Source organism: Maylandia zebra, linkage group LG10, assembly GCF_041146795.1.
Source record: "Maylandia zebra isolate NMK-2024a linkage group LG10, Mzebra_GT3a, whole genome shotgun sequence".
In the NCBI taxonomy this organism is placed as follows: Eukaryota; Metazoa; Chordata; class Actinopteri; order Cichliformes; family Cichlidae; genus Maylandia; species Maylandia zebra.
In genome coordinates this window covers 483846-495176 of record NC_135176.1, presented here as the reverse complement: position 1 = coordinate 495176, position 11331 = coordinate 483846, and the positions used below count along the sequence as shown (strand labels likewise).

The following is an 11331-nucleotide window of genomic DNA, read 5'->3' as shown; positions in this document are numbered from 1 at the left end:
AGGAGCTCGTTCAGTGAGAGACTGAGATTACCGAAAAGCACCACTGAACGACACAGGAAATCATTCCTGCCTGTGGCCATCTCCCTGTACAACGCATCCACTTAACACACTGTTTGCTGCTACAGCTACACATGTTTCTTTTCCAAATATTTATTTATAAGTGACTTATGTATGTATGTATGTATGTATATATATGTATATATTGTACTATTCTTAGTTAGCGTATTGTCTGTCTTGTCTTAATGTTGGTTTAAAATGGAGCACTGTAACAAAAAATAATTTCCCCCAGGGATCAATAAAGTATTCTGATTCTGATTCTGATTCTGACAATTGAAAGCATGTGTGTATTGTTTGTGTATTTATACACAGGCACTCATATATATTCAAATAATTTAAAAAATGTTCATTTACCTGTTACTACCACACACCAAATCCGGTCGTTGGTACTTCCTGGCTTGTGTAGCCACGAGGTAACAAAGCTCAACACTGCGCCCTAGCATCCTGGAGAACTTCTGTTGTCTTTTGTACGTGTTTTGAGTTTTTATGTGGTTCTGAGTTTTTACGTGTTTTGGAGTTTGTACGTGCTTTGTCTGTAGGGACCACCATAAATATACTTTTATTTATTCACTCCACATAAAATGTAATAAATAAATCATATAATACAAAAACCAACTATTCACGGTTCAACTTTTAACTATTTAAATTTTCAGCTTTTTCCTTTTAAACATATTTAAAGTGTAACAACATTAAACACTGCAAACCACAACACAATTAAATATAAATTAAAAATATGAAAACAAAAAGAAGATGCACATTCTCTGTCATATGGGCCTGCATGAATAAACTTTCTGAATCCTTTATCATCCGCAACTGAAAATAGTTGTGGATGATTACTATACCTTTCTAATGTGACGTTGTTGTCCCTGCTCTCTTTCTCTGTCTCTCCCTTGGTAACTACCTAGCATGTGTAACTACCGCGCCTCCCCCCTTCTTCCCAGCGCAAAGCACAAGGCTCACGAGTGGAGTGAAGCTGAAAAAAGTGTGTGAGAGAGAGGGTGAGAGAAAGAAAAAAAAAACATGGCTCCCAATAAGGAGCCGGCTCGCGTCGTTCACGTCAAAGAGTCGGCTCTAAGAGCCATTTCGTTCGCGACCGACACATCACTAGACACAAGCGTTGAAGCCTCGATACAGTCAGATTGAAGGAAATTGCCTTCCCGGGTTTCCTCCGTGGCGTGAGCGATAAGCAGAGTTCTGTCCTTTCCTTCTAAGATTCCTAATTATTTAAAGTAACACTCAGGTATGCCATTCAGCGTGTTAGTACGAGCTCGGGAGCAGCTTGGGAGAACAAGAAAACAGAGACTGCTTTAGGTTGCCTTCCCAATCGACTCAAAGGTTTATTTGATACACAGCAGTTTATATAGAGAAAAAAAGGTTCGTGTGTCAGCTTTCCCAGTTCAAACCGGTACAGACTAAATAAGGAAACGTCTTCCTGCCTTCTGAGCAAAGAAGTATCCTGTGTGTAGTTTATCAGTTCAGCTATAATTTATGATCATCCCAGCAAAATACACTCCTAGACATAAAATACAGAGTTCTTTCATTAGTGAATTCTGAAACAAACCACCTAGCCTTTAACGAGCCTTTTCCAGGAGATAAAGAAAAAGGGAGGATGGGAGTAAGGAAGTGGTCTCATCTCTGTGGTGTTTTCGACCTTGAGGTACCAGCTTGTGAGTCTTACACATTAATTCTTGGGTCACAGAGAAAGAGAAAAACAACTAGTAGATCGGCCTTATTGAGTAACAGTTTTCCTGTATAAAACAATATCCTGTAAATGCTACCGTGGTATCAAAATATCATAACACACATCACTACTTCTGTGCAGTAAAAATGAAATAAATGTCCGCATCCACGCTACAGACTGCGGCACGATTTCAGTTGATCGTAGCCAGAGTGCAAGAACTGACAGGCAGGCAGACCAACGACTCCAAGCACCTGGACTTCAGTAGTGAGCTTGATAGCTGTACACGTACATCCACACCAGCAGGTGGCAGTAATGCAGCAGTTCGTTGCTGAAGTCTGTGTTTGAAAAGTTTTCTTATGGCAAATAAGACCGGAAATGGGCTCAGCATGCCGGTGTGCTCGCGCAGTTCGGCATGGGTGCTCGCTACATTCAGCAAGAGTCTGTTCGCGCTGTCTCTCGGAAAGGCAGCGCTTAGCCGGCCAGGAAGTCCGCTGTTAGCACCAGCCGCAGGTCAGGCATCAACAAGAGGCAGCATGACAGCCACGGGCATGTCCCAGAGAATGGTGTGGGTGGACCTGGAGGTGAGTCACGTCGTGGGAACTGTGGTTATTGCTACAAGGCACTAAACGCTTTACTTAGCCTTTGAATGTAACGGTAAGCTGTGGGACTAGATGGCGCATATAGCGCTGGATGCTGGAATAGTTGTGTGAAGTGTCCAACGAGCTGTAGGCAGTCCACGCAGGAACATGGCACGCGGGTGTGCAGACTTGAGCTGCTGTTCTCAATCTGTCTGTGCTGTTTATAATGACGACTACGTGTGTGTGTGTGTGTAGATGACAGGGCTGGACGTTGAAAAGGACCAAATCATTGAAATGGCCTGCCTTATTACAGACTCTAACCTGAACATCCTGGCCGAGGTAATGTGAACGTGAACACTGGAGCCTCTGCTCGTCTCTCTGTCATACAAGTTCAAGGCAGCTGTTGTTTTTCTCCAGGGGCCAAACGTGATCATTAAGCAGCCCGACGAGCTACTGGAAGGGATGTCAGAGTGGTGTAAAGAGCATCACGGAAAGGTAAGCCGGCGTTTGTTCAGGGGCTCGTACCAGTAAAGCAGAAATACAGATTGTTTTTCTACACGTCTGTCAAAAGTCTGTGCTGGAAAGCACCTCTGCAAGAAAACAAACTAATCTAGAATGCTAATGGGAACATGCAGCTCCTTACAACCACGGCCTTTAACCATAGCGTGAGCACGAATGTTCCCGGCTCCTACACTCTTATGAGTCTCTGAATCAGTCTCTTCTTATTCATCGTAGAGATTGTGCAGACATATGTTCTTTCTGCTGGTTGCACTGTGCCATTTGAATGCTCCCTGAGTCAAAAACACTGATACTAAATATAATATATATTAATTAATATATATTAATATATAAATCAAATTGAATTGAAGCTTTAACGTTAGTGTTTTGGTTGCTGCCGTGGTGGTCGTTCTGGAGTGACCCAGTGCAGATGAAAGGGCGGCGTGTGGTATTATGGGCTGTTACTCAAGCGTTCTTAGGAACTTATAAACTTTGTGTTCAATACACAAAAACCTTTACTGGCTAATTAGTGTCAATTAATAAAATCTAAAATGTTCACTCACCTAAACTTAAATGAAGGTTCTGGTTAGTGTAGCAAATCAAGTTTAATACTTGTCACATTACTGAAGTCATTTTTATGTTCCAGTTTCTCACAGGCTCATAGGTAACTGTACAGGTGAGACCTGCCGTTTGCCTGTAGGACAAATTCAGAACACGAAGGCTCTCCTTGAGATTCCAACTCTTAAACTTGCTTTGGTATTGTTTCACTGAAATTCTTGAGATTCAAAGAGATGTTGATGTGAATGAAGGTGGCCATCATTAGGCTGACAACGTAACACGAACCCATTAAAAACATTAACCTCTTACCTAAGGGTGGTCCTTAAGTTGACATAAGGTAAGTGGTGACCAGTGTACTGTGGGACGTGTCGTATCTCCCACAGTACACCAGACACTAGGGGTGCAACGATACACAAAATTCACGGTTCGGTTCGGTTCGATACTTTGGTGTCACGGTTCGATATTTTTTCGATACAAAAAAATGTTCATGCCTTTTTAATTTGTCATTTATTAAAATTATAAATATATATTTTAACTCAAAAGTACAGTTTTTAAATTTAACCCTAACCCTTGTGCGTGTTTTTTATTTTGACAGCGAATGCGCACCTGCGGACCACTTATGTGCAGCCCTGGTTATTTAGCTCGTCATATCGCAGCCACAGAAATTATTTTGTCCATGAAACCATAAAGCTGCACTTTCTTTTTGCCTTATAGTCTGATTTGTCATAACTTCTCCGTTTTGTGGTAAGCTTTTCTTTGGCTGTCACTTCTTCACCCTGACCTGTCTTATTTGGCTCAGCAGAACTGAAATGCTTTTACACACACACTCACATAAGCTCAGCGATTCTCTGCGCGATCAACCTCTCACATGTTTAAGCTGCGGGAGATTTCACTTGTCATGTTTGCATAGTAAGCTAACGATTAATAAGACGATGTCAGAGGAATTGGTGCACAAATTATCATCACTCACAGATCAGTGCTGTCGCTCTCTATACACAGTTCGCACGATTGCAAAGTGAAAGCAAAAAACAAGCGCAAATTCAAACGCGATTTCAATATGTCACATATTGACAGTGGCTCACCGATGCCAATGACATAATTACCCAGCTACATTTCTGAAAGAATGCAAAAGCATTGACATATATTTTTCCTACAATAGCCCGACGGGCAGGGCAGAGATAGATTTTGGTAGCCCGACTGGAAAAAATCGCTAGCCCCAGGACGTTGGACTAGCGATATTGCGAGCCCTGTATCTGATTGAGGAATCGCTCATCTTTGGAAAAGAGAGTTTATTACAGAGAAATGTCTCTTTCCAAAATAAAAGCTATACTATCCGCTTCTTCTGGGCTATATTCTCAGCAGCATAAGGAGAATCACGTGCTAACAGCTGTCTAAATGACTCTGCTAAAGTTAGTAGCATGCTTGTTGTTTTTGTCTTTGCACTAGGATGATGTCGGCGTAAATGTGCAGTCATATTCGTTGTGTTCCCACTAGTGCTTTCAGGTTAATCTCGTTGAAATGACCTTAACGCTACAACACGGCAAATCTCCGTTAACGAGCTACCGCCGATCGCTCTGTGCATGGGGCTAGACGGCCAACACGTTAACGAGCTAACTGCGCTAACACACTAGTTCCCACCCATGTAATTGAGCATTGCATGGCACATCCAACATACTCTTTTACCTTAGTCCATGACTCGCTTACCTTCAGGGTCATACGTCACATGAAGACCAAAATAGTTCCAAACGCCAGATCTGAATGAGGGTGGGGGAGGTGCCCTGCGCTCTTCCTTCTGTCTATGCTGTCTGTGTGGAGCGCTCAGTGGATCTGCGCTCAACAGTGCAGCCTAGGCGGAGTAGTCGAACGCAGATTCACTGAGCGCTCCACACAGACAGCATCGTCAGAAGGAAAATTGATAAAATAAATTAAAAATGTTGTATTGTTCGATACATATGCGTACCGAACCGAAAGCACTGTATCGAACAGTTCAATATCGATACGAATATCGTTGCACCCCTACCAGACACATTGTCATTTCAAAAATAACCTTTTTCCCCAATCGTGTGTTTAAGTCTGACGCCATTAGCTGTGTCCTGGTCCAAACTCTGTTTCAGGTCCCAAAGTCAAACAACACTGCAGCATCACTGAGAGTTGCAAACTGTCTAAATTCTTTCATCTGTAATAAAATGATCAGCGTTGCTGCTTTACCAGGTGTAACAATGAAGTTTAACATCCAGGCATCCATGAAAACAGAATTTATTACATTTAACGGTGTTAGACGTTAGCAGGAAGTTAGCTCGCTAGCTTCCATCTAAACATAATATAGCATGTTTTGACAGAGAGACTTCTGAAACAAATTCAAACGTACAGCTCTGCTGTCACTTCCAACATAAATGAGGACAGAAAACTAAACAGCAGTGACGTTTGTAGGGTTACTGAAGTTGGGCTAGCTGGTATATAATGATGTGCTACGTGATCGCTAGCGACACACCTATGTTAGCATAGCATAAACACAGTGAAGCTGGAGGATGAACGCTAACTTTTTTCTACTCGATAAAAGTTAACGTGAAGGTTCCTGATGGTTAGAGACAAATGCAGTCGCATGGCAGGATGCTGTAAACGGACCAAACTTCAGTCAGGAGAACAACTGAGATAATCCATCCACAATATGAGGTTAGTCATTAATATACTGCTGCATGGGCTGCAGTTACATTGTAAGGGTTTAAAAACTGAGAGGCCGGCAGTGATCATGGACTGTTTTTAGGGGCTTGTTCAGATTAAACAGAACAAGATACAAAACATTAAAACATGTTAAAAACACAACAGCCTTAGTAAACACAGAGTTGTTTGGACTGAAGCAGGGTTCATACGTCATCACTTAAGGACCAGGTTACTAGTGTATGAAATTTACTATCATTCAGGTGACAAAGTCCACATGCTTAACTCCAAGGTTTGACGTATCCAGACCCAAAACAAAATCTTCTGATCCTCTGTAGCTCTTAAAATGAGATAAATGCAGCTTTGCACAAGAGCATGACATGTGACACCATGTCAGACTAACGTTAAACCAGAATGTAGACAGTGTGTGAAGTCTCCCTTTGCTGCTTCAGTAGAGGTTAAGTAGCACCAGGTGCTGCTAATCAATGGACTGATTAATCAGAAGTTTTGACAATTTGCTGGTCTGGACATCAGCAATGATCTTACAGAAACAGTTGGTGCGACCCGTCAAATCATTTAAAGTTCATCATTTTACAGTGAGAAAGATTCAGGGAGGTGCAGACAGTTACCAATCTTCCCAGAAGTTAATGTTATTGTAACCTCAGGTTGTGCAACACTGAGAGAAAACCCAGACACAGCAGTTCAGATTTTAGTATTTGTGCTCACGCCTGCTTTTCCTTTCCACTTTACTGTTGTCTTGTTTGAACGATGAGGCGTGTTTTAAAGTGAAGTAACAAAGTCTGTTGGTGTAATTGTGTCTTAGTCAGGACTGACCCAGGCTGTACGGGACAGTAAAATCACCCTGGAACAAGCAGAGTATGAGTTCCTGTCCTTCGTCAGACAGCACACACCACCTGGACAATGTCCCCTCGCTGGTAAACTCTTTCTGTTCATGTCCTCAGAACCAAGACCTGGGCACAAAGTTATGATTCTGCATGTCTGTCTGTGGTACTGTGTGGGTGGCTGGATTATGCCTAGCATCTCTGTAATGACTCTCCGGTGAAGCTACAGGAGCTCGAGGAGAGCCAATCGTCAGCTTAGCTTTCCTAATTTTCCGAGGTTTCCATTTGAGTTGCTGTGATTACTCTAATTAGATCGGGGTGGGGAACTCCAGGCCTCGAGCACCTGCAGGTTTTAGATCTCACCCTGGATCAAATGTTCATCACCAGGCCTCTGGAGAACTTGAAGACATGTCGAGGAGGTCATTTAGCCATTTAACCTGCAGGACACCGGCCCTGGAGGCCTGGAGCTCCCCACCCTGTGTTGGATAATGCACAGTGAGCTCATGAAAGTGATTAACATGCTGAGTGTGAAAGGACTGAGTCAGGTGTCAGTGTAGGTGATCTGTTTCTTCTGCTTCACCCTCCTCATACTGGACTCAAAGCTCAGACTATCCTGTAGATCAGGGCTGCCCAATCCCAGTCCTCGAGAGCTACTATCCTGCAGCTTTTAGATGCATCCCTACTCCAACACAGCTGAATCAAATGGTTTGATTACCTCTTCAGCATGCCATCATGTTTGGCAAAGGCCTGATAACAAGCCATTCATTTGATTCGGGTGTGTGGGAACAAGGATGCATCTAAAAGCTGCAGGACGGTAGCTCTCGAGGACCGGGATTGGGCACCCCTGCTGTAGATCATGTGTGTAACAGCAGCACATGTGCTGGTGTCAGTGATTGGCTTGAGGAGTCATGCTTGTGATTGGTTGTTCTACAGGTAACTCTGTGCATGCAGATAAGAGGTTCCTGGACAAGTATATGCCACAGTTCATGTACCACCTTCACTACAGAATCATCGACGTGAGCACCATCAAGGAGCTTAGCAGGCAGGTGACTTTAGGAGATGTAAACTGTGAGAGTTGTTGCAGCCAGGCCGCTTTGCATGAGCTGACCTCAGAATAATCTGGCATCTTCATGTGGAGAGCCACTGTTAAACACTGTTGGTCACAGGGAGTGTGGGTGGGGGGGACTACACCCATAAACATGAATGTATATTATGTCTAATTTCCATTTCCTAATCAAACCCTTTATAGAAATGAATGGCCACAGATTCATGGCTCAGGTATTTTAGAGTTTACAGTGTTTGCCAGAGACAAGCTGCACTCACTCACTTGGTTTCTCACTTTGATGTGAACTAAAGTTGTGAGAACCGTTTACTGGAGTTAATGCACCGCTGCACATCATAGCAAAGAAAAGGTTGCATGGCATTTTCATCTGCATGCTGCCCATACATGAAAATCATAAATGTATCAGTACGATTGACTTTCTTTCTACAAACACTTTCAGACGCTGGTTTCCAGAAGAATACAAAATGGTGCCTCACAAGAAAGCAACACACAGGTAAATAAAAAGAAAGCTGCATCAACATATATATGAAACGGCTGATGAGCTTCAGTTTTATTTATACAGCATCAAAACCTAACAACAGTCGCCTCAAGGTGCTTTAGATTGTAAGGTAGGCCCTACAGTAATACAGAGAACCCCAACAATCAGAAAACAGTTGACCTCGGGAAGGAAAAACTCCTTTTTAACAGGAAGAAACCTTCAGCAGAACCTCTGGTTGGGGGTGAGGCGACGAAGACAGGATAAAGACATGCTGTGGGAAGAGAGCCAGAGATTAATAACAAGTGTGATTCAGTGCAGAGAGGTCTGTTAACACATAGTGAAGAAGAAGAAACACCCAGTGCATCATGGGAATCCCCCGGCAGCCTACACCTATTGCAGCATAACTAAGGGAGGATTCAGGGTCACCTGGTCCAGCCCTAACTATATGCTTTAGCAAAAAGGAAAGTTTGAAGCCTAATCTTAAAAGTAGAGATAGTGTCTGTCTCCTGAATCCAAACTGGAAGCTGGTTCCACAGAAGAGGGGCCTGAAAACTGAAGGCTCTGCCTCCCATTCTACTTTTAAATACTCTAGGAACAACAAGTAGGCCTGCAGTGTCAAAGCATGACCTCTCTATAAGAGAGTGAAGATTGCACCTGATTATTGAAGATCTTGGATGAGATGTTGAACAGAATAGTGTACCGCCAACCTTTCTCTTCCTCAGGGTGATAAGGAGTTGAACCCCCCTGGTGTAAAGCTAGTTACACAGATGCTGTATTGGGTTTAGCTTGGTCCTGCTGAAATATGGAAATATGAAAAAAGACATTGTGGGAGCGTATGCTGCTCTAAAACCTGTACAGTGAGGGGAAAAGTATGTGATCCCCTGTTAAGGTTGCACACTTCCTGAACTCAGCAGTCAAACAAAGAAACAAAGCACAGAGGACTTTCACATTTCTACCACAGGTGCATCTGTGAGGAGGGTGAGGGGTACCACTGGTGTTCATTCTTAATGAGGACAATAAAGACACGTCCTCATAAGGACAGAGATTCATATTGCTGTGTGGTAATTATGAAATGCATCTTGGGCCATAGTGATGAAGGAACATGGACATAATGAAACTTGTAGTGAAACAAAGTTTCTATGGGGAAGCAACCTCGTGCGTTACTTGTAGAAAAGTGTGGACTATTGCACAGTCCGAAAATGTAAAAGGCCTCCACAGCCTAATCTTCAGACTTTGCTGTTCATATCGCTTTTTTAGACATGAAGCTGACATTCTGATAGGTTAATGGAAAGTTCATGTTTTTTTAAATCTTCCACCATAAATATAAGTTTAAACAAACACGCAGCCTGAGCTCAGGGCGTGGAGCTGAGCTTTTAGGTGATAGCCACCTTTGCAGAATCTTGTTTTAATCCTGGAACGAAGTGTGCATGTGGAGGCGAATGTAGAAATATCCACGATGGTGAAGTTAAAATGGAGCTTTTCTTCTTTAGAGCGTTGGAGGACATCCGGGAGAGCATCAAGGAGCTGCAGTACTACAGAGCCAACATCTTCAAAGCATCAGAGAAGAATTGCACGATTGTTGAAAATGGAGGCAGCAGTATGAGTTAGCACATAGAATGAGAATATAGTCTTCAGTGTTATTATTGTATTGCCATCGGTTTTTGTTTGTGCACTTGCGAATGCTCAATAATCCTTTGTTAGAATATTGTTAGTGGTAAATTTAAAGGTTTCATTGAAAGAAGCAAGCAGCAGTTGGTTTTTTGTTTTTCTTTTCAGGAGAAATCCTTTTGTCCAGGTTCATGATAGTGATCTTTGGTAGATTGGATTTTTGTGTTGATTGAGACAGTGTCTGATGCAATTTTCAATTGTTCTTGTTTTGAAAGTGAAACCAAATAAACCTGGTTGTGCCTGTGGAAAAACTTCTTGTTTCCTTACTGTCATGTACCACATGATGCAGGAAATGGGAGCAACTATAACAGAAAATACCCAAATATTTGTTTATCCATTTCAAGTTCTTTATTTTCAATGTGCTGTGGTGTAGATAACTGGAAATGCAGTGCAATGACATGTTGGAATATTTAACATCTAAGTGAAGTGACGGACGTGAATGTTCCAAACTCAAACGTCTTCATACTGTTACATTTCTAACAGTACAGTAGTTTTATTTTCTGATCATATGTTTGGAGCCTTTATTGGACAGTGGCAGCAAAGGGCCACTCTGGGTCAGATTCAAATCCAGCCCATGTAGCATGTGGTCTGCTTACTGAGCTAAACTGGCACCCATATAGCAGGTTTGAAAAGTTGTCATTGCTGACTGGTGACGTGGGTTCAACATAAATGGAAATGATGTGTTACTTGTTTGAGTCAGTAAGTCAAAGCTCATACACAATATGCAAAGAATGTACAGCAGGGTGGTGTTAGCTTAGAGTACAACTTGGTTTAAACTGATTTAGACGAAGTGCAATGTCTTTGAAAGTGTAAGAGAATCTTTTGAATAAATGGAAAATGCTTCAAATCAAGACCAGTAAGTTACCTGACTTTAAATTCAGTGCACAGTATGTATTATTATATAAACCTGTGATGTTTGACAGCCATTGCATTGCAATCCATTGTAGCAGCTCTGCCATGAATTCTTTACATTTTAGTTTTTTGTTGACATTTTAAAATGTTCATTTTGTGTTTATTTTCGAGGTAATATCAAAATCCTTCAAAGACAGCAATCTTATCAATGCCTCTAAGGCTTTATTTGTTACGTTACATTGTAGCCATTCTCTTTGGTCTTGTCCAAAGGACATTGTTCCAGCGTGGTGTTTTTTACCACCTGTCATACTGGGTTTGGTTTGCCAAGCTGCAGTTTTCTTCTGTATAACCCCCTGCCAGATTGATGGGTAGCAGAAATTGCTTCTCTAAGATCATTG

General features: G+C 42.2%; 1 protein-coding gene across 1 annotated transcript; it reads left to right on the top strand.

Annotated features, from left to right (window-relative positions):
* The first annotated feature begins 2077 nt into the window (after positions 1-2077).
* smfn (small fragment nuclease) lies at positions 2078-10932 on the top strand. The gene is made up of 7 exons (XM_004574290.5): positions 2078-2319; positions 2572-2655; positions 2734-2811; positions 6854-6965; positions 7806-7914; positions 8375-8428; positions 9904-10932. The coding sequence occupies exons 1-7, from the start codon at positions 2095-2097 to the stop codon at positions 10019-10021; spliced, it is 780 nt and encodes a 259-aa protein (XP_004574347.1). The 5' UTR covers positions 2078-2094; the 3' UTR covers positions 10022-10932.
* The last annotated feature ends 399 nt before the right edge of the window (positions 10933-11331 follow it).

What these genes read in the sequence shown, in the direction of transcription:
- smfn (XM_004574290.5), top strand. Translation starts at nt 2,095, where the DNA reads ATGGCAAATAAGACCGGAAATGGGCTCAGCATGCCGGTGTGCTCGCGC. An exon ending in TGGTGTGGGTGGACCTGGAG is followed by an intron (nt 2,320 to 2,571) that starts GTGAGTCACGTC and finishes GTGTGTGTGTAG; the next exon opens with ATGACAGGGCTGGACGTTGA. An exon ending in ACCTGAACATCCTGGCCGAG is followed by an intron (nt 2,656 to 2,733) that starts GTAATGTGAACG and finishes GTTTTTCTCCAG; the next exon opens with GGGCCAAACGTGATCATTAA.